At 35.1% G+C, this 25,385-nt stretch overlaps 1 protein-coding gene across 4 annotated transcripts in view; it reads right to left on the bottom strand.

Annotated features, from left to right (window-relative positions):
- Positions 1–16,129, bottom strand: part of LOC123322750 (solute carrier family 15 member 1-like) — a 29,333-nt gene extending 13,204 nt beyond the window's left edge. The window contains exons 1-8 of one of the 4 annotated variants that reach the window (XM_044910761.1): positions 16,018–16,129; positions 15,880–15,961; positions 15,653–15,794; positions 15,512–15,598; positions 10,533–10,807; positions 7,118–7,200; positions 6,883–7,071; positions 150–632 (exon numbers count right to left, since the gene is read on the bottom strand). In XM_044910761.1, the coding sequence (XP_044766696.1) occupies positions 150–632; positions 6,883–7,071; positions 7,118–7,200; positions 10,533–10,807; positions 15,512–15,598; positions 15,653–15,794; positions 15,880–15,961; positions 16,018–16,023 (1,347 nt within the window). In that variant the 5' untranslated portion in view covers positions 16,024–16,129. Of the gene's footprint in view, positions 1–149; positions 633–6,882; positions 7,072–7,117; positions 7,201–10,532; positions 10,808–13,142; positions 13,206–15,511; positions 15,599–15,652; positions 15,795–15,847; positions 15,962–16,017 lie in introns of those variants that run through there. The other 3 variants (XM_044910762.1, XM_044910764.1, XM_044910763.1) reach the window with 3 other exon arrangements.
- Positions 16,130–25,385: the final 9,256 nt, after the last annotated feature.

Raw genomic sequence — 25,385 nt, 5'->3', positions numbered from 1 at the left:
GGAAACGTCTTTTTTAGTATATTCATGCACAGTAATTGTGGTTTGAACTGCTAAGGTATTTCCTTCGTTGAGAAACATTTTTCGTATTCCATTATGGATCGTAGAATACGGCGTTGAATTATTACCACAAATTTCGTCTATAAACTTACCTGATTCTCGACCGGATTTATTGTCATCTCGAAAACGTGTTTCCGAAAATATAAACTGCCGCAAACTTTCGGGGCCTCAACGGATATCTTATACGTATGATGCTCGTGAGCCGGCAAATTCTTGAACGATCTCAACTCGCCCGACTCCATTTCCATCATCCTGCCGAACGGTGTGAACACTTTCATCTTGCACGGTAGAGTGTTGACGATGAACATGGAAGCGTGCCTCTTTTCCGGCAGTTCGGGATAGGTCTTCTCGAGCACCGTCTCCAGAATGCCGGCAGAAAAGAAAGCGAAACTGGCGGCAACTCCACCGATAGCCATTCGATTCAGGTTGTTCTGAAGAACCGGACAGGAGGCGAATAGGGGCTTGAGCACTGTGTCGAATATGGGAATCATGAGTAGCACCATGGCTGGGTTGATAACCTGCATCTGATCCGGCACTATCTCCATTCCCAAAACTTTACCGTTCATGTGGGAAGCCTGAAATGTGAAAGTTTCACGATTCGACATTCAGAATTTGCTTTTCACAATTCAAGGTTTACGGACGTGCGCTCCCTTTGTATGTGTGCCTAGGAGGAATGGGTAGACAAGGATGTGGATTGAGGAAATGCCTATGGATAAGGACGTGAAAGTGATGGTTATGGTTATAGATGAGGGTACAAAAAAGCACGTTTTCCATTACACTTTGAAAACTTCAAGCATTCCTAAAGTATATCATTAACTAGAATGATCTCAAAGCACAAAAAGAAGTTTAATAACCATTTTATTTCTATAATGAAAGAGTTTTTATGAAAAATCACATCAATAACCAGAAGTATCCTCAGCCACAAGAAGTCTATCCATTTTTATCAAGAAAAGTTATGATCGCAATTTAAAAAATGCTTCAATCTATACAGGGTGACCCATTTTAAAAGATTCAGTGCAATAACTCCTTTGGGGGAGTCTGGATAAAAAAATGTTTCAAATAAAAGTTCTTAAATCGTCGGGGGGTCACCGAATGCAGACATTCAATCTGACCTTCGAATTAAATTTTAAAGTCAAGTAGATTTTTGGAATAGGGGTCATACATTGTTTTGCAGAATCTCATTCTTCGTGAAAAACTAGGAATATTGTGTCCTTTGTTGTGATATTAAGTGTATTATGCTCAGAACGGTTATAATGAAAATCTTCTAAACACGAACTGGAAATATTCGAAAAAGTGAGTATTCATGGTCGTACAAATAACAAATCAAAAATAAATTTCCGAATTAAATGACTCAAGCAAAAATTTAATTAATAGCACATTTCACCTATTTAAATGTCCAAAATTTTCCCCATGATAAGAAATGATTCATAATTGTATTCTTAGTATAGATTGAATCGGAATAGACGATCTCCTATCTAAGTATTCCCTAGCTTAAGGGAGTACCAAAATCCACCCATAACTTAAATTCATTTTTACTGTGCAAAGATACACTTTGTTAAGAAAGACTTAGTCTTGAGCACTATATTCATTGATACACTAGAATAACTGAAAAGAAATGTGTTTGCTAGTAGTATTTTAAGATTTCGACGTGTCATTGACCTGTTGCTGTAGTTTGACGTTGAAAATATATATTTTTTGAAAGAAATTACGCCTAATAAGTATCTGTTTTTTTGAACCCCTTAATTATAAAAATAGAAACAAGAAATATAGTGACCTTTTATAGAATACATAGAACTCCGATTTACATATACACGACTACAAAAAAATGGTGGATATCTTCAAATAATGGCTCAAATGGAAGGAAAACTGAAGGTAGTTGTATGAAATATTCGAAATGGAAAGATTTGTGAGAAAGGAACTAGAGGAGTAATCTAGAATGTGCTTATATTTTTAAACAATGTTAAGATTGAACGGCTGATCGATGAGTATAGAACAAGGTGGTAGTTAAAGTGGTAGGTTAAATCCACGATAGAGTATTCTTTCGGGTCACCTTTGGAGCTTATTTCAAAATCATTTTCCAACAGAATTTAACCCCTAGCTTGAGCATTGAAACATGAAACATTTTCTTAGTCCAGTTATATATTATGTGAAGAAAATTATTTTCAAACAAGTATAGTACCTATAGTTCATTACTCTGTTAGTTTGTTCCTTTTGTTTTACAATTTTGACTAAAAACCTCCAAAATGCAATATTGGACAACATATAATTAAGGGTAAGTTTTAAATGATAGTAATTGAAAGATATTGTTCTTCAACAAATGTTGTACCTCATTTTCAGCCTTGATAAAGTTAGAATATCTAACGAAACGTCGGCATTAGGAGGTGCGCCCACCAAAGTAACGTAGCACTAACATGGCACATACAGGACAAAGGCGATGCATAATTTTCAGATATCGCAGATCTGAGTGAAGTGTCAGTTGCATGAAAATTTTCGGTTCAAATCTGAAAATTATGCATCGCCTTTGTCATGTATGTGCCATGTCAGTGCTACGCTACTTTGGTGGGCGCTCCCACTTATACAGCTGTTTTATTGAGCTTGTCCTCATCCTGTGAGGATACTGTAACCAGTTCGGCCCTGGCGGCCCCTTCCTTGTGGAAGGACCTCAGCCGCTTCCCTCTAGAAGGATGGGGAAAGCACGGGAATGTTTCCGGCGCCTATACAGGGTCTTTCACGAGGAACCTCACCCATATTTATACGGGAAACTACTGAACGTATTTTCATGAAATTCAGCACTTATAAGTATTTCACGATGCTGATGAAATCTAAAATATTTTCAAGGCATGAGCACCTCCGGTTTTTCCGGAAATGACGTCAACTTCCGTTTTTCAAATTAGAACACCATTTTTTTATTGCAGAAATAGATTCCTTAGAAAATTTCAAGTTATTTTGATGTAACATTTTTCAGTTTTGGTTGGAAAATTCTCTCTGAGCGGGAAAATTCCAAAAAAAAATCGAAAATAGAGCTCCGCTGAAACAAGAATAACTTCGAGGTTTTTGGATGGAAAATTTTCATTTTTGGGATTTTTCAAGATGTAAGATTGATGTATCCACTTTAAAAATCGAAATCGCGATTCATGATACAGGGGGTGAAAAAATCGCTTTCAAAGTTAGGGATGACAAAATCGTGAAAAATCAATTTTTTCAAATTAGAACCCCATTTTTTTATGGCAGATATTGAATCTACGTTAAAAAATAATGTGAGTGTATGCATCACACCCTTGCCCTAAAGTGGATATTTTCTGAGTTATTCACAAAAAACTGTTTTTCGTCTTGAATTTTCAGCTATTTCTTTTCCCTTCACGCCAAAAAGATGAAATTTTCAGGAACTGTTAATTAAACCATGTTTTAGATTTTACTACTCTTATATGCAAGAGAAAAAAGTTACAGGTTGTTCCTAAATAGATGGCGAATTTTGATTCGAATTTGTATCGGAAACCTCTTTATTTCAACTAATCGTCCATCGGTTTTCTCTCCAGTGATAAATAAATAATTCCTTATGGACCATATGCAAAAACTTACCATGTTTTACATTCTTTTTTTAATGATAGATATCATTAATTACATCTGCCAAATTCCTCTTTATTCAGTAGCATTTTGTGTTTACTATTAATTTGGTGATAATTCGTATTAAGTTATAAAATCGATCACTATGCCTAATTTTACCAATGAAGATTATTTAAATCTCATTCATGGAGAATGTAATAAAGTTGTAGATAGAACGATTCGACTGTTCATTGAGAGGTTTCCTGACCGACCCAGACCAACGAGAGATACCATTAACAGAACCATGACAAACTTGAGAAATGTCGGATCTTTCGTTAAGAAAACTATACACAGAGAAAAAAGTATAGTAGAAGATGAGAACAACGAAATTACAGTTTTTGCATATTTTCGTGTGAATCCTCAAAATTCTCTCAAAGATGCCGAGATCTGGGATTATCTCAATCGAGTGTTTGGAGAATATTAAAAAAACATAAAATGCACCCATATAAATTCAATAGGGTACAGCATTTGAAGGAAACTGATTTCGTCAGGAGAACAGAGTTTTGCGAAGCTATGATGATTCAATTTCAAGAGAATGAAAACTTTTTGGACTGTATAATTTGGACAGATGAATCTAAATTCACAAAGAATGGTTCTTTCAATAGGCATAACAGTCATTATTGGGATGAAGAGAACAACCACCACTTCAGACAATGGAACTTTCAAGAGACCTGGAGTTTCAATGTTTTTTGCGCCATCAAAAATAATGCAATTCTCGATGTTCACATTTATGATGGGACTTTAACTGGTAAGATAGAACACTACACATGTTTGCATTATTTAAAGAATGTTCTCCCTTAGGAGATAGATATTCTGACATATTGACTCAAATAATTGAGCCGCTAGTACAGAACCATAATGACTTATGGTATCAACAAGATGGCGCGCCTCCACACAATTCACTCAATGTGTCAAATATCCTCTACAGGCTATTTGAAGATCGATGTTTGGCGAACAATGGTCCACATCTTTGGCCACCACGTTCTCCCGATTTAACTCCTTTAGACTATTATGTTTGGGGTAGGATAAAAAATATTGTCTACTCAACTCCCCTGACTGATAAAGAGGACTGCATAGAACGAGTCAGAAATGCGTTCAGGTTTGTTTAGATTTTTAGATTCATAGTTTTGAAACTCAATTTGGTTTTTAAACACTTTTGCAGATCTCTTCCTCCCGATGAAATAAGAAGAGCAACGCAAGAAGCATTCCTGAGACGTATAAATAAATGTCTAGAAATTAACGGTCAAAACTTTGAGCATCTTCTCTAGTTATAACTGCGAGAGTTTGCCATGGTTCTCCTAATAGTAACTTGAAGTCGGTTTCAAGAAGGGGTGAAAAATCTACAGCATGGTTCAAATAACAGTTCCTGAAAATTTCATCTTTTTGGCGTGAAGGGAAAAGAAATAGCTGAAAATTCAGGACGAAAAACAGTTTTTTGTGAATAACTCAGAAAATATCCACTTTAGGGCAAGGGTGTGATGCATACACTCACATTATTTTTTAACGTAGATTCAATATCTGCCATAAAAAAATGGGGTTCTAATTTGAAAAAATTGATTTTTCACGATTTTGTCATCCCTAACTTTGAAAGCGATTTTTTCACCCCCTGTATCATGAATCGCGATTTCGATTTTTAAAGTGGATACATCAATCTTACATCTTGAAAAATCCCAAAAATGAAAATTTTCCATCCAAAAACCTCGAAGTTATTCTTGTTTCAGCGGAGCTCTATTTTCGATTTTTTTTTCGAATTTTCCCGCTCAGAGAGAATTTTCCAACCAAAACTGAAAAATGTTACATCAAAATAACTTGAAATTTTCTAAGGAATCTATTTCTGCAATAAAAAAATGGTGTTCTAAGTTGAAAAACGGAAGTTGACGTCATTTCCGGAAAAACCGGAGGTGCTCATGCCTTGAAAATATTTTAGATTTCATCAGCATCGTAAAATACTTATAAGTGCTGAATTTCATGAAAATACGTTCAGTAGTTTCCCGTATAAATATGGGTGAGGTTCCTCGTGAAAGACCCTGTATAAGCCCAGCGGAGGAGCAGGTAGTAGTACAGTACACCTCACGGTGCAAGCGACGGACTAGTGGAAATAAATACGAGTGGAAATAAGTAATAGTGAGTGACATAGTTAGTTTGTTAGTTATAAGTGTAAATAAATAATTTTAATCAGTCGGACATTTTAATTAAGCGAAAACAACGTTACAATACCTTCCAATATTTGAAATAAAGGATGTTAAAGAATTCATACTATGGAAACATGGCTGATATGGTACATATCATCATATCAAAACATTTGAAAAGTTTCTGTATGTGAAGTGTTGATGTCAATTGAAATACATACCCAACTTTCAGTCTTCTTGAGCACATGAATAAAGAATTCTGATTTTTATTATTGTTCAATATTTATATTCCAAACATTCAATATCCTATCAAAAATGATGTACTTAACTTACTTTCATGAAAATAAAATAGTTGCATTCAAGCTTTTTTTAATTAACACTCATAAAGGCAGAAACATACTTAAATGCAAATGAAATGAATATTCCTTATTCGTTGAATTTCAAACATTTTTTCATAAACTACCATTGTTCAAGTTTTTGACACAATTTCCACTCAACTGCTTCTATTCGTATATTCATACCTGAGAACAAGTTCTGTTGTATGAACTTCAATTTTCAATTTGCTAGAAATTGGTGTTAAGAAGTTATCAGTTTCAAGCGGGAATATATTCTTGAAACACTTATTTTAGTTCTCTTTAACTTCATACAAACAATCGTGTCCCCAAATCAATGCACAAGTTCCAAACCAATTCTTCAAATTTGATGATCGGGATTTCGAAGTATCGATACTTTCCACAAAATCACTAATAACACTTATTTCTTTCTTGAAATAATTTCTTTTTGCGTATCGTAGATATGTCAAGATCCGCTGTCACTCCATTAGGGAGTCGATTGGGAATCTTTATAATTTAGAGTGATCCTTAGCGTTTAAGGCCCCTAAACTTTGGGAAATCGTAGGTAAGAGTCACCTAAATGTGCTTAGGTATCCCTTAAAATTTAAGGATCATTGGTGAAAACGGGCATAAGAAACTTTCATTCGAAACATTTTCTGATCAATTCTCTTCCCAAGAAGTTATTTTCGTGGACATTCTGAAATGGGTCACTCTGCATAATATCCATTAATGTTGGTCATATGATATGATGAATTACTCACCTGAAACGTCCATCTTGAACCTTGTTGATCAAACAATGACCAGAAAACAGGTACTGGTAGGAATAGGAAGAGAACGGAAAAAACAATTTTCATATCATCTATCAGTTTCTTATTGTACTTATCCTGGGCGTAGTCCAACCAGTGATCGTATTTTTTTTTCTTGGCACCCATGCGCTTCACTAAAGCATACTTCATATTTCATAAAAACGAATGTATCAGAATAGTATTCACTTACAGTGGCGCATTTCATAAAGTCCAGCATGACGTTTTCTTTTGGATTCTTTAACCTGTACCATGGCTTTCCGATGATGAAGATGACTGAAATAAATAACATTCAGAAGTGTGCATATTGCCCCTCATTCAACCCAGGTAGAAATTTTAGTCTTCAAGACGTCTTTGGTTGGTCATGTTCGGACGTATGGTGACCAACTTGGTGACGTCTGTGAGACCTTATGGTGACGTTAATATGACACAGTCTGAAGACGTCTTACGTCTGTGACGTCTTGAAGACGAATTTGGAAGACGATTATTCGGTACTTTTTACGTCTTGCGTACGTCCTTCTTACGTACTGAGGACGTTAGTATTTTTCTGAAAATTTTAGAATTTCATGGATAGAAATGAAACAAAAAACAACATAATGTGAACCAACATTGATTGTTGTATTTTTTTTCTCTTTCTCTTATAAGTCTTAACTCTCAGAGTGGTCTAAGAATAACGTCATTCAGACGTCTTTGTGCGACGTCTTACTATCCTACTTGAATTGACGTCTCAGAGACGTTATTGTACGTCCGAGTGACGTCGAAGACCAATAAAGACCTAATGAAGACGTCTTCGAGACAACACCCTTCTACCGGGGAAGCCTCTTATTGAAAGATGTAAACGAGAGCAGAATCAAAATCATTCTAGCTATCAAACTCTCAAAATGTTCTACTGAAATAACCGCAGGCGAGTTCCCCTAGGGTGAGTCGATGAAGCGCCGATCTATCTTCCGATGACAATCCTCCTGCAACGTTTCCTCATCTCCAGCGAGAACGCTTAATTGACTTTTATACCAACTGTAGATATATATCTACGGTATCCACAGACTACCCAAAAAATGCTTAACAAAAACGGGGAATTTTGACGCCTTCCGAGAGCTCTGAGCAGAAATCAGAGAAGGTTGAAGCAGAGCAATAGATTTTTGCGATCAGATCATAGAGTGAAGGCCACTTGCAACACCAATCTGTGAATTTCGTATAAAAATGATAAATTTAATTTCCTAATATTATTTGGCGAATGTACATGCAAGGTAGATTTCTGCATACATAAAAATACTCTCAACGTAAAAGACCGTTACTGGGACCCAATGATAAGATATCAAAAACATGACTCTGTATGATTCACATTTTCTCATCAACATATTCGGAAAAAAAAAGAAAAATATGTACTTCAAAATAAAGCGTTTCCCAACTTATGACTGTGTTTAAAGTGCAAAAATGTGTTTGTTTCAAGTTCAATTTACATACGAATTGTTTGACAATTATTCGTTCATTAAAAAATCCAGTAATGAAATTTTAATATTATTATACGGGGATATATTGAAACATTCTTAGCCTACTATAGAAACAAACAAAATTTCAATGCTAAAATATTTCATTACTAAACATATTCTCCTCTTATTGGATACGTTTATTACAGCGAACCTGCAACGTCTCTAAACCTTTAAAAAAAACGTTTCTTCTTGCTCTGCAAACCAGACCTCTACAGCTTTTATTACCTCCTCGTTGGAAGAAAGATAGACTATTTTTCAGTTGAGAAAAGAGATGATAGTCGGATGGAGCCAAATCTGGTGAATAGGGGGGGTGTTCTAGTAATTCTAACCCTAAATCACGAATTGTTTGTATGGCAACATGAGATTTGTGTGCAGGGGCGGTATCCTGCAAAAACAAAACACCTTCGGATAGCCTTCCCGCGTCTTTTCTCTTTAATTTTTTTCCCGTAGAGTGGTCAGTAATGTCGAATAGTAATCTCCGGTTATTGTTCTAGCCTTATCCAGAAAATCGAACATGAATGCTTCATGGCAATCCCAAAAAACTGAAGCAAGAACTTTTCCAGCAGATTTTTGGACACGAAACTTCTTAGGTCTTGGAGAAGCAGAGTGTCGTCATTCCATCGATTGTTGCTTTGTTTCAGGATCGTAGAAATGTACTCAAGTCTCATCCATAGTAACAATTCGGTTTAAGAAGTCTACATCGTTTTCATATCGAGCACAGATCGAACGCGATGCTTCTACCCTTGCATACGCTTTTGGTCAACATTCAAACATTTGGGGATCCATTTTGCAGCAATTTTTCTCATGACCAAATTGACGTGAACTATATGATGAACGCGTTCGTATAAAATATTCAGTGCTTCAGATATCCGTTTTAGCCCAATTCGACGGTCTAGGTCTAATAAAATCAAAAACGCATCGATATTTTCGGGGACTGACACAGAAACTGGCCTTCCCAATCGGTCATCATCTTCAATAGAAAATTTATCTCTTTTGAAGCTTGCAGTCGAATTTTTGACGGTCGCATACGAAGGACATTGATCACCAAGGGTATTAAGCATATCTTCGTAAATCTGCTTACCTCTTAACCCTTTTAAATACAGGTACTTGATGATGGCTCGATACTCCAATTTTTCGATTTTCACAATTTCGGTGGACACCTTCTTTCTTTTAATTCATTGCGTAACTCTGGTTTACTTTTTTGACCTCAAACTTCACAATGTCACTTTTCATGAGTTATTCTTCGTTGCTATGGTAACGCAATATTTTTTTTATGCATGGAACTGGTCTAGGCTAACTAGATATCAATACATCCTCGTATTGTATTCGACATAATTTATTTCTTCTTTTCACGAAACTGGGAATATTTTTTTTCATGGATGTAGTGATGTTTTAGTAGCCAGAGTTGAAAAATTGATGATCTAATAAGATCCTGTTTTTTCTTGATTTTCGCTTCTGTATGTTTTGAGTGTCTCAAAAACAATAGGCTTGCAGAATATCCTAGGAATTGATTCAACAGTTTAGAAATTTGTAACGAAGTTATAAAACTTCACCACCTTTATTTTTAAAATTAAATTTTTCCGTTTTCTTTTTTATTCAATAGTATCGATAAGCCATGCCTTGTAGCGAATCCAGAGGTGAGCCAATACTATGTACTGTTGACTTGGAACCTCAGCTTCATTCCTCCCCGACCTGTCCGAATTCTACCCCTGCAGTAGCATGAAAACAGAGTGGTAAACCACCGTACCTTCTTCCCGTCCTGCTGTGAGTACGATTCTTGGCTGGTTCGCAAGCCCGTTGGTAGCAGAAAACTTTCACTTGACTGATACTAATATATTCCTGTGAATCCGTAGATTCCAGAGTCGTGTTTCTAATTTCGAATCATCAAATAAATTTGTGAACTCAGATTACGACTATCAATAGTCATCGCTAACGCCCTAGATAACAATGAACCTTTCTTCGACTCGAAGACACCAGGGTAGATTTGCTATTTGCCCTCTAAAGAATAGCTTGCGCTCGAGACATCCGAGGAAACTCGGAGCCAAATATTTCCAAATATTTAATTATTTAATTTTTTCTAGAGAGGTGTAACAAACTACATAGAATTCAAAAACTTACCGATCGAAAGCAACATCAGAGCAGCTGGAAAGCCAAAACCCAAGGGATAACAAGTGTCCTCTCCAAAGCAAGTTACATTTTTTCGCAATATTGGTGTTATAATCATCCCCATAAAACCTCCCAAATTTATGCTGAAATAAAAGAGCGAGAAGAAATGTTGCAGTTCCTCGCATTGGTCTGGTAAATAGAACTGATCACCACCAAATGCTGCAACACATGGTTTGACTCCGCCGGTCCCAAGAGCAATCAGTAATAATCCAACGGGTGTAAAAAATCTGAAAACAATAATTACCTATTTGAAGTTTTTTTAATTAAATATATCATTATATGAACAGAGTCTGAAACTCTGGTGTATTCACTGATTCGATTTTGTTTTTAATTTCGTGAGGATATGGGAACAGTTTCGTTTTTCCCACTGTAGGTAGCGCTGTTTAGAATTTGCATTGTCAATTGATATTTGCAAATAATTTGAATACTTTCCTACGACTTACGAATATGTTGTATTTATAAACGATTATTAGTGTGTGAAATTGTATTAGTTTCGAGAAAGGGTGTAAATCATTCATTTATTCAACATAATCCTTCAGTAAGTTCAGTTTCCGTATGGACAATCAAGAACTACAGCTGAGCTTAGTTGATGTAGTGAAAATTCCCTTTCCGTCAACTTAATGTATTGGATATTTGACCAATCAACTGTGTTTTATTGAAATCATATTGAATTAACATCCTCACGAATTCAGTTTGTCAAACGGAAATTATCTTGAAGAAGAATTGTAAATACTCCTTCGAACCCTCATTCCATAGTGTTGAAATATTGACAGATTTGTTTTTACAACGAAAATTGAACTGTAAATCACAAATATTCCTTAACAGCTGACAAAATGGGCTAGTTCATATTTTGAACTCGTTGATCGATATTCGATATCAACGCAAAACAAAATGGAACGACAGAGTATCATTGAACTTCCTTTGGTAGAACAAGGATAGAACGAAGCAAATGACATGGTGGCGCCGCCACGAAGCTGATCCCATATCCCCGATTTTTTGAAATGTTGATGCATGCAAAAAGTGACAAGTGCACGCACCAGTGTTTTAGACATCTTAATTTCAACGAAGCAGCTCAAAGGTGAACATCAGAACACTTCAGAAAGATACCATCGGCTGATATAGATATCAACCAATATCGGTTGATCGGAATCGAATTTGCCCCGTACCATCATCAGAGTGACAACGGTAAAACTATTGTATCATTTCGACATATTACAGGACCTTCGGTTTGGATCATTAGATTTGATCTGAAAACCCCTAAATTTAAAAATGGACCAATTTTTCCTGAAATGATCGTATCGCAAGAAACATAAAGCTGACGTCCAGTTTCATAATCAAATTTGTAGTCACTTTGAAGCTTGAAGCTTCCTTAAGGAAAGCGTCATTCGGAATGTGTCATTTTTAGTAGGATTGAAGGAAACTTCAAAATTGAAGTATTGGCGAATCCAAAAATCTAGGCGCCCTCTGCCGACTGAATTACGAAACTACTTTGTCAGTACTGCAAAGTCAAAACAAGTTTTGTTCCTAATGTTTTTTCTTATCTCACGTTGACCAACAAAGTATTATAATTATTATTTGGAGAAGTTATATTGGGATTATTGTCTGGGTTTCTGAATAGAATAATTGATTCCGAAAAAATATTGGAAAAGGTATTTATACCAGTGCTTTCAACTGGCAGGAGTTAGGTTGAACGATTTTTCTTTGCGAGAGTTTTCTGCTAAATTCAATTGACGATTTAGAAATACAATTTCATAATTTTCATACTTCTAAATGAATGCTTTTTCTCATCTGTAGAACTTGTTCCATGAGCCGAATCATATTTATGTCTCTTGAGATTTCAGTATGAGGAATACCTCTATATCATAACATGGAATTGAAAAATTTTAAATAGAAACTTCACAAACTCAGTATATGCTACCTCAACATTATTAGCTTGGTTTAATTCAAGAAAGAATCTGTGAAATAATAGGATTTTGCGTCTAGGTACAGTGGATCACCAATATCATCGCTCGATTTTATTCCACAATTCATTCCTTTCAAATGAAGTAGGTATTTCCAAAGAATGTTGATCTTTCTTTACGAAACTAAATCAATCAATTCACTTCCGATATTTTCGATAAATATCTGGATTTACTAGAAAAACTCTGTTAGGCCGTACAAATCTCGAAAAGAGTACTGACAAACGTCAAAGTTTGTTTTCATTTCGCAACGCCCTCAACGGTAATTGGATTCGCGAATAGTCCATTCAAGAATGATTGACATTTCACTTGGCCTTGAAAGTCCAGACGCACCTTAATATCTGGTCACAGAAGATATTCAATAATTTCTGTAGTTTTAATCACAGAATTGGAATAATAAATATAACCTAGAAAAATATTTGAAAACAAGAAATATTCAAATTCAGAGCATATTAATCGGCATTGCAAATTGATACAATTATGTTTTCAATTTGTGAAATCAAATTAAGGACATAAAGAGCAGTCAAAATTCAGATAATCTGCTGTCAGTGCATAGATTCACATATAATAGGTCTATAGATCATTGTCTATTCATATTACCAACCTGAATTTCGCAACACAAATTCTTAACTTATGGGCTATTACCAACCTGAATTCGATTTTTCATAGCCACCCGAGATGTCAATCATTCTTGAATGGACTATAGATAGTTTTAGTTCGATTATGAAACTGGTTGTTAGATATGTTTATGTCAAAAACAAGTTTGAAGAAGTGACATTTTATGGTTTCAATTTAAGTATTCAAATTTACCGCTATAACTATATAGATTTCAACCAGTTTTTAACTTTTTCATATAATGATGGAATTGCAATGAGAAATAATATCTCACCAAATATTTTCATGTAAGAATAAAGTCTCCTTAAAAAATGTGAAACAAATTTTACTTTTGGATCCTAATATTCACAAAGTCAACAATTTTTCCAAGAAATTATGTGAATGCAATACAAAATGTTGTCTGAATTTGTCCTTTCTAAAAACAAGTTATGTTAATCATTTCACAATTCTTGTTATCTCCAATTCCATATTCCTAAGGAATCATTGTTTTCAAGTGTTAATTTTCTTAGTTGTTTCTACTGATTTCAATATTGATGGATTGTATCTATATTTTGAATATTTGTTATTATTATTAGGTTCAGATTTACATGTCAGAATCTCCAATTATACATGGTAGTAGGGATTTGTCCTACAACGCCTTTTTAAGAATGGGTCACCTACAGTAACACCATTGAAAAGAAATATGGTCAAGACTTGATGAACCAGCACAAACCGAATCAGAAACTGAATCGCATTGAAAAGTTATGCCGTGTATGCTGGGACTACACAGGCCTTGTGTACTTTGAACTTCCAATATTTAGTAATTCATGCAACTAGGTGCAAGTATTGAAAGGAAATCAGCCAGAATGGAAATCGCATATTACACCATGATAGTGCAAAGCCTCACACATATTTGCCTAAATCGCACTTGATTCAGGTCCTTCTTGAAATAAATTCATGAAAGCGAAATCATGAAGCCTCAAGTTCTTCAAACCCAGTGAATGTTACATGTATAAATAATAAGGTCATCTAGAGAACAAAATTACTTTCTCGCCAATCCAAATGATAGGTCATGAGATGAAGTGGATAAATGGATCCCCAATTATTGGAAATTTCTAATTGAAGGAAGTCGTGAGTCTGATCAGATAAAATTGGGAGAAATAGACACAGTAGGTACTTACTACTATACTAGGTACTAGCATTTATCCATTTCAAATTCACAATAAACAAAATAAAATAGCTTCTGTACAAATCGAACATCAAAGTTCGAACGGAACTGATTCAGTTGATCACACAGATCAACACACCTTTTCAGCTCATTTTCTCTATCTTTTTCGTTTCAAAAATGATGAATTTTTCGAAAAGTATTACAAAGTGTGTTCGGAGTCTCTCAAATCTTTACATATAGTTGGCGAAATGAAATAAATAATGTCCAAACAACGGTAAACAATAAAAAACGTTGATTCTGAAACACAATGAGGGTCTAAAATCGTCTCTTCATATGATAACTCATTGAAAAAATCGAATGTGTTTATCTTCCGTCTCTGTTTTGTAAGTGAAATGGTAGAGTCCAAAATTTGCAGAGATAAGAGAATATCGTTCATAACAATATTGGCAAGATACCTAACGGTTGTTAATTGTTGCGAAATTCATCGCTCATATCCAAAGATCATTCCTTTTGCATTGTATATGCAAGATATAAGTATATATTTTTGAGAAAATTCATTATTCTCAAATGGTTTTAATTAATTATTACGTTATTTACTATGTACATATCATATTAAATACATTTTTTTCCAATGAAAAATTGATATTCAGAATTGCCAATTTGATTAGGTTTATTGTCAATTTGCCAGTAGTGCCAGATTGAAATTGATTATTGCCAATATAGTATAGCGATTCCACTATACTAACTTCACTTTGCAAAACCCAGAGACGGTAAGCAACTTTCTGTTTCTAGTTGATATTGATTTAAACATTCATTCAACTCATTAATGGCCTTATGCACCGATTCATTAAATGAGATTAATTTCGACTTTTTTCATAAAGATTCTTTGATTAAACGTTGTCTAATAAAATGGTGCATACGGCCATACTTATTATTCAGGTTTGAAAGCTTCCAAACGCATGTTAAACTATGCATACAGACCACAAAACAAACATCATGCACCTAAAAGAAATGAGTTATATATTTTGTACATATGTCTCTCCACATGCTTTGTACAGCCATACTGAAATTTTGATTCAAGTGAAAAGGTTTTCAGTTTTCTCTTGAATATTCACTTCAATTTTTGAGCAGTGTATTTTTATATTTTAAATTCAGTCAAAATCTAGGCCTCTTTTCATTTCTAATTTATAGTAATGCTATGTATTACTTACACTTTCGATAAGTCCATCGCTGAAACGGACGCTCCACACATCAGCAGATTCCCCACAAGATAAATGAGGGAAAAATACAGTATTGTCCTGAAAATTGAGCTTTAATCTTTATGCAATATTTGTAATTCCTCACACCACAACCTATATTTTCCAATGAAACTATCCGCACATATAGCTCCCATGGTGGGTATGATATAACAACCCATTATAAATACATGATATACAATGGTAGACTCATTTTCAGTCAACATAAGTTCATTCCTCAAGTAGATTGATAGAATAGCTAAAAACATATAGATCAGTAGGACATCAGTGTCCTGATATGGGTGAAAGTCCTCAAATTTCCCATTATACTTCTCAATACTCACTACGAAGACCACAAAATGAAAATCTTTCACAAAACTCATTTGCTACGATGCACATAATGGAAATCTGAACTTTGTATACTTGCTGAAATAGAGCCATATTGACATAGTGTGTTCTACACAAATAAATATTAATAATACCTTCATTTTCTTCCTTAATTAATTTCCAATGTAAAAGTTATGAATGACGTTTTCGACTGACAGAATTGAATTTCAAATTGTCTTGTTCAGATTCAGTTCAGAAGTTTCGAATAGTAACCATATCTGTTTTATGAAAGAATGGAAAAAGAACTGATAGATTAGATTATATTAGATTAGCTTTATTGGTGATATTGCAAAACCAGTTGTTGCTTTCACAAGTCATAAATACAGAAGTTGAAATGAACATGAATAAGATAGATATAAAAGATATAGAGAACATCGAACAGTTGCTAAAATTGAATAATAAATAATAATAAAACATAGTCGATAAACTATGATGTCTTTATAATTATATATAATTATTTATTCATGACCACAATTATTTTTTGTTTGCATTTGTCAATATAAAATCAAGGTATAGGTATAATTTACACATTAAAATAAGTCAAAACATACAGGTTATGGTCATGAATGTCTGACTGAAGAATATATAAATGCCTATTACTATGGGCATAGGTCAAAGATTCGAGGATGAACAATGATGGAAACGTTAGGACTCTCAATTCCAAAAACTTGTCTCTACAACATTCCCTATACCTACCCTAGGCCCGCAATGAACCGAATTGCTGTTCTCTGAATTCTGAAGATACTTTCTCTCAAAGAGCAATTACGACACAAAATGACGCAGTATCTCAAGTGGGACTCGACCAAGGCAAAGTAAACCATCCGCAAAGCTTCAATAGACAAAGTCGATGACAGAGCTCGAAGGGCAAACCCATTTTTGCTGACCGCCCGAGCGACGGCAGTGGCCTGAGCAGTCCATGTTAGCCTATCATCTAACAGAACACCCAGAAATCTAAACCACCTAGCTTCCGCTCAAACTGCAAACCATACTCTGCGATTTGGACTCATTTATGGACAATCTGTTCGCAGAAAATCATTCAAATGCCCTCAACTCTGCCTACCCCGATGCCCGAATCAGACTCGTCATCGAGCCCATAATTGTTAAGCTTACCCAGCAGTGTCTCGTGGGAGACACAGTCAAAGGCTCTCGAAAGGTCAAAAAACAATGACATTGAGTGCAAACCAAGCTCAAAGCACTCCAGAATTGACCCAACTAAATCTAGAACAGCAGCACCAGTATTGCGACCTCCCCTGAAACTAAATTGCCTTTCCGAAAATAAATTATTGCTCTCGAAATATTCCACAAGCTGATTGCAGATCAACCTCTCCAGAATCTTCGAAAAGACTGGCACCAGGGATATAGGTCGGTAGTTATCCATGTCATTCATGTCACCCTTCTTATGAACAGCATCGACCCTAGAAAACTTAAGGCTATCCGGAAAGACACCTTGAGTGAGATATTTGTTAATTAAATTCGTTAGAGGATACAAGATGGTATTTATATTTTTTTTTACTAATGCCACAGAGAGACCATAGTAATCTCTTGAACGGCTGTCCTTCATATCCATAATGACATCTCTTACCATATTATAGGAAACCAGATGGACAGTCTATACTAAAGATATCAGCGGAACTACATCCAACATCTGGTATGTTTTTCAAAACCGAGTTTATGCCCTTTTCGAAATGAAAACTGAATAATTCTGCGCCAAATGTACTTGGAATATCTTGTCTCTTACCTTTTCTTAAATCATTCACAATCTTCGAAACTGTTTTTGCCTTGTTGGCTGAATTTTTTACCAGATTATCATAATACAACTGCTTGGCTTTTTGGATTTCCTTTCTGTATATGAACCTCAGCTGTCTTCCGACCACCCTCAAATTCTCAGTCTGATACCGAGCCAACATATAATTGATCAAATGCAGCCTAGTGCGCAAGTCGGAGGCTAGCGCTTGTTCGAATTGACAACCAGAGCGGTCGTCCATCCAGATACTGAACTCTACAAACGCTTCTTGGTTCTCAGAAACAAAAGTTCTATTCCCGATATTTCCAAAAATACATACACATCTCATCAACTTGAATACTGTTTCGTGGCTCTAAGATGTTTTCAAAGATCCTGCACTATTTGAGCGTCTTCTCGCGAATTGTTTCCAAAATAAAGAAGTTTCTCTCTATTTGCTAATTAGGCAATCTCCACGAAAATCATGATTTTTTTGACTTTGAAGCTGATGGAGATATGAAGCAAACCTTCTACAAGCTCTTTCAAAGGAAACGCATTGACTTAGATACTAAAAAAAATATTCCTTTTTCAGATTTTGAATCACGGTATGAAGTTCTACTTCTTCAAATATAAACGATAGTAGAGTTTGTCATTTTACAATTGGGGAAATTCCGCAGATTTCAGAAATATCTTTCTGTCTACTCTTTTCTGTTAAACGTGTGTACAAGAACATATCTCCTCTAATAAAATTGTTCTGAATGTAGACAGCCGGGTTTTTTCTGATCCTGAAGAGGTAGCTGAAACTTTCGGAAGGTACTTCTCAAGCATCGCTGCTTACAGCATTACCGAACATTTTGGTGTTAACCGATCTTCTTCATGCACGGTGCAGCCCCTCTCCAACAATAATTTTTTTTTTTCTGCCAGTTGTTGCTGATGAAGTCGTACACATTATTAAAAATCTGAAGAATGTAAAGAGTTGTGGTAAAGATATGATCTCGGTAAAAATCTTGAAAACTATTGCCCCTCAAATAGCAGATATTTTGGCACATCTCATCAATGCCTCGGTCACTTCTGGAAGGTTTCCTCTTATTCTGAAGACAGCTAAGATAATTCCAGTTCCCAAAAAGAAAGGCGCATCTGATGATATAGCTAGTTATCGACCAATATCTATATTGAGTTCTCTCTCGAAAGTTATAGAGAAATTGGTGTATCAAAGAATGTTGGGATACTTGAACAAATTTTCAACAATTACGAATTGCCAACACGGATTTCGGGTGGGCAGGTCGACGGAGACTGCGGCGTGTCAGTTTGGGGAGTTCGTTTATAGATGCTTGGATGACGGCGTATGTGTGGCAGGGATGTTTTTCGATCTGTCGCGTGCATTTGATTGCCTTAATATCAACTTTTTACTCGACAAGCTCAATGATATTGGCTTCAGGGGAGTGTTCCTCGACTGGGTGCGCAGTTTTCTGGTTGATCGGCATATTTACGTCAGTGTGAGTCAGCGGGGCTCTGAAGAATATCCTTTAGAAATGGGTGTGCCTCAGGGATCGGTATTGGGTCCGCTGTTGTTTTTACTGTTTATATTAATGATTTGCCGGATTACATTAGGTCGTATCTTATAATTTTTTTCATCAATATTATGATGGTATTTTTTGCTGACGATTTGTCATTCCTGGTGACAGCATCCAATTTGTCAGAGCTCAAGTCGCGATGCGAGATACTGGTTGAATATTTTTCGGACTGGTGTTATAGGAATGGTCTCATACTCAACGTGAATAAAACTGATCTCGTACACTTCCACTTGCGTGACACCAACATCCGGCTCATGTTCGAGCTTCCTCGGGGGAGCCTAAAGTCCTCAGATTTCGTAAAATTTTTAGGTCTACAAGTTGATACAAATTTAAACTGGATGAATCATATTGATTATGTTTGTAGGCGTTTGAGTAGTGCATTTTATGCCTTGAAGCGCCTTAGAGCATTGCTCCCTCTCGAGTCAATACTGAATATATGTGTACTATTCACTTGTCTACTCCCATTTTAATTATAACACGGTCTTGTGGGGTGCGTCGTCTGGGAGTGGTTCTGTTTTTGTTGCCCAGAAAAGAATAATTCGCCTTATCTTCGGTCTAAAACCCCTGGTTTTAGACCATTTTTTTATAAAACATAAAATATTAAGTTTTCCATGTATTTATATCTTAAACTGCCTGCTTTACACGAGGAAGAATATTCATTCTCAAAAAAAGTGTTGCCAATTTCATGAATATAATACTAGGCAAAAAGAAACCATTTGCATTCCAGCTCATAGAACGAGCCAATTTGAGTATTCTCCTATGTATAGTGGCATAAAATTCTACAATCATCTGTCTGATAGCCTTAAAACGAGCTTCAAGAAAGAAATCAAAAAAATTCTTTTAGAACAGTGCTTTTATAGTAAAAGCGAATATTTAAATTCAGTTGTAGAGTGATATCACACTAGGTAGTTTTTAATGTTTTTTTTTTGTACTGGCTTAATTCAACGATATCTTGGGTGTAAACTGTTATCATTGTTATTTTTTTTTTCCTTTAATTTTTTAATTTCCTTTTTCTGTCTCCCCTAAGGATAATTAATTAATGTTTAATGCTATTTATGTTGACTCTTCCTATACATGTATAATGTCTCAAAGGATTCAATGCATTATTATTATTATTATTATCATATATCCTCATAGCCTCTCGCTTAAATAAATTTGGAAGTCTGTGTGTTTGTTTGTTTGTATGTCTGTCTTTACAAAACTCCGGAACAACATGTCCGATTATACTAGGAATTTCACAATACAGGGTGAGTCGCGATAAACGCATCAAACTCCAGATGAGTATTGTAGAAGTGAAAATAATTAGAAAAAGTCATATGTTCTTATCCGATTCTCATTTGTTTTCTTATTACAGCATAATTAAAATGTTTTAAATAGTTTACCGCTTTTTATTACAAATGTTGTAGGTACCTATTGTTTAGTCCGTTTTTTTGTTCTGATATTATTATGTTAGTGTCAGTGTCAATGTGTTTGACGCCTTTATTTTTTAGTTTGTACCAGTCTTTTTTAAGTATTAGAAATGCGGCAGTGTTTGTCTAAAGGCGCATATACATCTGAGCAAAATAGCCGAATGAGCACGCCGCACCGAATAAGCGTTTATGCGGACAATTTTTCTATCCGACGCACGAGCAGCATGATCATGTGTTCGGAGCCGCTCCAACGGATGTGTCAGTTCAGTGCTTACGAACGTAAACGATGGAAACTTAGAAAAAAGGAATCATTCTATGTATTCTATGTTCTAAGGATTAAAAACTTAGGTTGTGCTAGTGCCTCTTTCATAATTCTGTACGAGTTGCTGAAGAAGAAGAGACGACGGCGTACTAGATGGTCTTCACCATTATATCTACAAAGAAGTCGAGACCGTAGCCTCAACAGCACTTTTTTTTTCACGACATTCAGAATGAGGGCAACAAAATTTGGCGGTTTTCATACTATTTCATTAAATTCAAACACGTTCCTCGCGAGAAATCTATATTTAAATGTGTGCGTTCGGTTCGAGGAAAAGATGTCAACTAAAAGCCGCGTACACATCCGATTATATAACGTATTATTCATTCTATTGCGTGATGCAAGTTGCGGTCCATTGTTCGTAGCGATCGGACGCTTTGATATTTGGATTCATATTTCGTTGAAATTTTGGATTTTGGAATTTGAACACTCTGTAGAAAATATTATAGTATTATGGATAAATTTGAGAATATTGTTCAACAATATCGTATTTTTTCTAGAATATACCGAAATTTCCGCAAATCATCCCGAGATATGTCATTCGTCGTTTCGTCATCCGATTATATAACGTATTAGTCATTCTATCGTGTGATGTTAGTTGCGGTCCATTGTTCGTAACGATCGGACACTTTTATATTCGGGTTAAGATTCCGTGGAAATTTTGGAATTTGAACACTCTGTAGAAAATTGTTTTACGGATCAATTTGAAAAAATTGTTTAACAATATCGTATTTTTTCTAGAATATACCGAAAATTCCACAAATCATCCCGAGATACGTCATTCGTCGTTTCAGCATCCGATTATACAGGGTGTCCCAGTCGTTGACGTCAAGCCGGAAAAAGCTGATAGACCAAGTCATGATAGTTATCAGAAAAATATTAAAAAAAATCTAAATTATGTATTTTAAAAATTATTGCCATATTAAAAAAAACGAGAAAATCTACACACTGTGATGGTTTTTTAACTCCCGTTACTACAAATCTTTATTTATTTACAATTTTATTTTTATTATGTAATCTTGACTAGTGCTTCTGTAAGCTGTCGCCAAAAATTCAAAGGTAACTACGCCAGCTTGGAAGAAAATGACACTTTTCGCCCAACTAAGTATGCAAAATTAATACTTCGCCACATTTAAACTGGCTGTACTGAAAAAAAAATGTACTACGCTAGTTGGGCAAGTTACCTTAAAAGTTGGCGCATTTAATAAAGATTCCAAAATATTATGACATTTGCTAGAAAATTTGACAATTAGACTTGGACAATTTTTTTTGTAAAAAAACCCAATTTCAAACAAAATTTTATTACTAGATTTGACTACTAGATTCTAGTTTGAGTGACACGGAGAAGTGTAAGCGAGACAGAAATCGTATTTCCAAGTAGTTCAAGCACCGCAGGCCAATCAATGACTCATTCTTATTTGCTTTAAGTTAAGGATTGGTTTTGGTTGGTTGGAAGCAAATAAGAATGAGTCATTGATTGGCCTGCGGTGCCCTGAACTACCTGGAAATACGATTTCTGTCTCGCTTACACTTCTCCGTGTCACTCAAACTAGAATCTAGTAGTCAAATCTAGTAATAAAATTTTGTTTGAAATTGGGTTTTTTTACAAAAAAAAATTGTCCAAGTCTAATTGTCAAATTTTCTAGCAAATGTCATAATATTTTGGAATCCTTATTAAATGCGCCAACTTTTAAGGTAACTTGCCCAACTAGCGTAGTACATTTTTTTTTCAGTACAGCCAGTTCAAATGTGGCGAAGTATTAATTTTGCATACTTAGTTGGGCAAAAAGTGTCATTTTCTTCCAAGCTGGCGTAGTTACCTTAGAATTTTTGGCGACAGCTTACAGAAGCACTAGTCAAGATTACATAATAAAAATAAAATTGTAAATAAATAAAGATTTGTAGTAACGGGAGTTAAAAAACCATCACAGTGTGTAGATTTTCTCGTTTTTTTTAATATGGCAATAATTTTTAAAATACATAATTTAGATTTTTTTAAATATTTTTCTGATAACTATCATGACTTGGTCTATCAGCTTTATTCGGCTTGACGTCGGCGTCTGGGACACCCTGTATAACGTATTATCAGTCTATTGCGTGATGTTAGTTGCGGTCCATTGTTCGTAGCGATCGGACGCTTTTATATTCAGGGTAAGATTTCGTGGAAATTTTGGATTTTGGAATTTGAACACTCTGTAGAAAATTGTTTTACGGATCAATTTGAAAATTTTTTTTAATAATATCGTATTTTTTCTAGAATATACTGAAATTTCCACAAATCATCCCGAGATACGTCATTCGTCGTTTCGTCATCCGATTATATAACGTATTATTCATTCTATTGCGTGGTGTAAGTTGCTGTCCATTGTTCGTAGCGATCGGACGCTTTTATATTCGGGTTCATATTTCGTTGAAATTTTGGATTTTGGAATTTGAACACACTGTAGAAAATTGTTTCACGGATCAGTTTGAAAAAATTGTTTAACAATATCGTATTTTTTCTAGAATATACCGAAATTTCCACAAATCATCCCGAGATACGTCATTCGTCGTTTCGTCATCCGATTATATAACGTATTATTCAGTCTATTGCGTGATGCTAGTTGCGGTCCATTGTTCGTAGCGATCGGACGCCTTTATATTCGGGTTGAGATTCCATGGAAATTTTGGATTTTTGAATTTGAACACACTGTAGAAAATAGTATTATGGATCAATTCGAAAACATTGTTCAACAATATCGTATTCTTTCTGGAATATACCGAAATTTAAACAAATCATCTCGAGATACGTCATTCGTCGTTTCGTCATCCGATTATATAACGTATTATTCATTCTATCGTGTGATGTAAGTTGCGGTCCATTGTTCGTAACGATCGGACGCTTTTATATTCAGGGTAAGATTTCGTGGAAATTTTGGATTTTTGAATTTGAACACTCTGTAGAAAATGGACTTATGGATCAATTTGAAAAAATTGTTCAACAATATCGTATTTTTTCTAGAATATACCAAAATTTCCACAAATCATTCCGAGATACGTCATTCGTCGTTTCGTCATCCGATTATATAACGTATTAGTCATTCTATCGTGTGATGTTAGTTGCGGTCCATTGTTCGTAGCGATCGGACGCCTTTATATTCGGGTTGAGATTCCGTGGAAATTTTGGATTTTTGAATTTGAACACACTGTAGAAAATAGTATTATGGATCAATTCGAAAACATTGTTCAACAATATCGTATTTTTTCTAGAATATACCGAAATTTCCACAAATCATCCCGAGATACGTCATTCGTCGTTTCGTCATCCGATTATATAACGTATTATTCAGTCTATTGCGTGATGCTAGTTGCGGTCCATTGTTCGTAGCGATCGGACGCCTTTATATTCGGGTTGAGATTCCATGGAAATTTTGGATTTTTGAATTTGAACACACTGTAGAAAATAGTATTATGGATCAATTCGAAAACATTGTTCAACAATATCGTATTTTTTCTAGAATATACCGAAATTTCCACAAATCATTCCGAGATACGTCATTCGTCGTTTCGTCATCCGATTATATAACGTATTAGTCATTCTATCGTGTGATGTTAGTTGCGGTCCATTGTTCGTAACGATCGGACGCTTTTATATTCAGGGTAAGATTTCGTGGAAATTTTGAATTTTGGAATTTGAACGCTCTGTAGAAAATTGTTTTACGGATCAATTCGAAAAAATTGTTTAATAATATCGTATTTTTTCTAGAATATACTGAAATTTCCACAAATCATCCCGAGACACGTCATTCGTCGTTTCGTCATCCGATTATATAACGTATTATTCAGTCTATTGCGTGATGTTAGTTGCGGTCCATTGTTCGTAGCGATCGGACGCTTTTATATTCGGGTTAAGATTCCGTGGAAATTTTGGATTTTTGAATTTGAACACTCTGTAGAAAACTGTTTTATGGATCAATTCGAAAAAATTGTTCAACAATATCGTATTTTTCTAGAATATACCGAAATTTCCACAAATCATGCCGAGATACGTCATTCGTCGTTTCAGCATCCGATTATATAACGTATTATTCATTCTTTTGCGTGGTGTAAGTTGCGGTCCATTGTTCGTAACGATCGGACGCTTTTATATTCAGGGTAAGATTTCGTGGAAATTTTGAATTTTGGAATTTGAACGCTCTGTAGAAAATTGTTTTACGGATCAATTCGAAAAAATTGTTTAATAATATCGTATTTTTTCTAGAATATACTGAAATTTCCACAAATCATCCCGAGATACGTCATTCGTCGTTTCGTCATCCGATTATATAACGTATTATTCAGTCTATTGCGTGATGTTAGTTGCGGTCCATTGTTCGTAGCGATCGGACGCTTTTATATTCGGGTTAAGATTCCGTGGAAATTTTGGATTTTTGAATTTGAACGCTCTGTAGAAAACTGTTTT

The sequence above is a fragment of the Coccinella septempunctata genome, chromosome 1, assembly GCF_907165205.1.
Source record: "Coccinella septempunctata chromosome 1, icCocSept1.1, whole genome shotgun sequence".
NCBI classification, from domain to species: Eukaryota; Metazoa; Arthropoda; class Insecta; order Coleoptera; family Coccinellidae; genus Coccinella; species Coccinella septempunctata.
The sequence above is the reverse complement of the archived record's forward strand: the minus strand, read 5'-3'. Positions and strand labels throughout refer to the sequence as shown.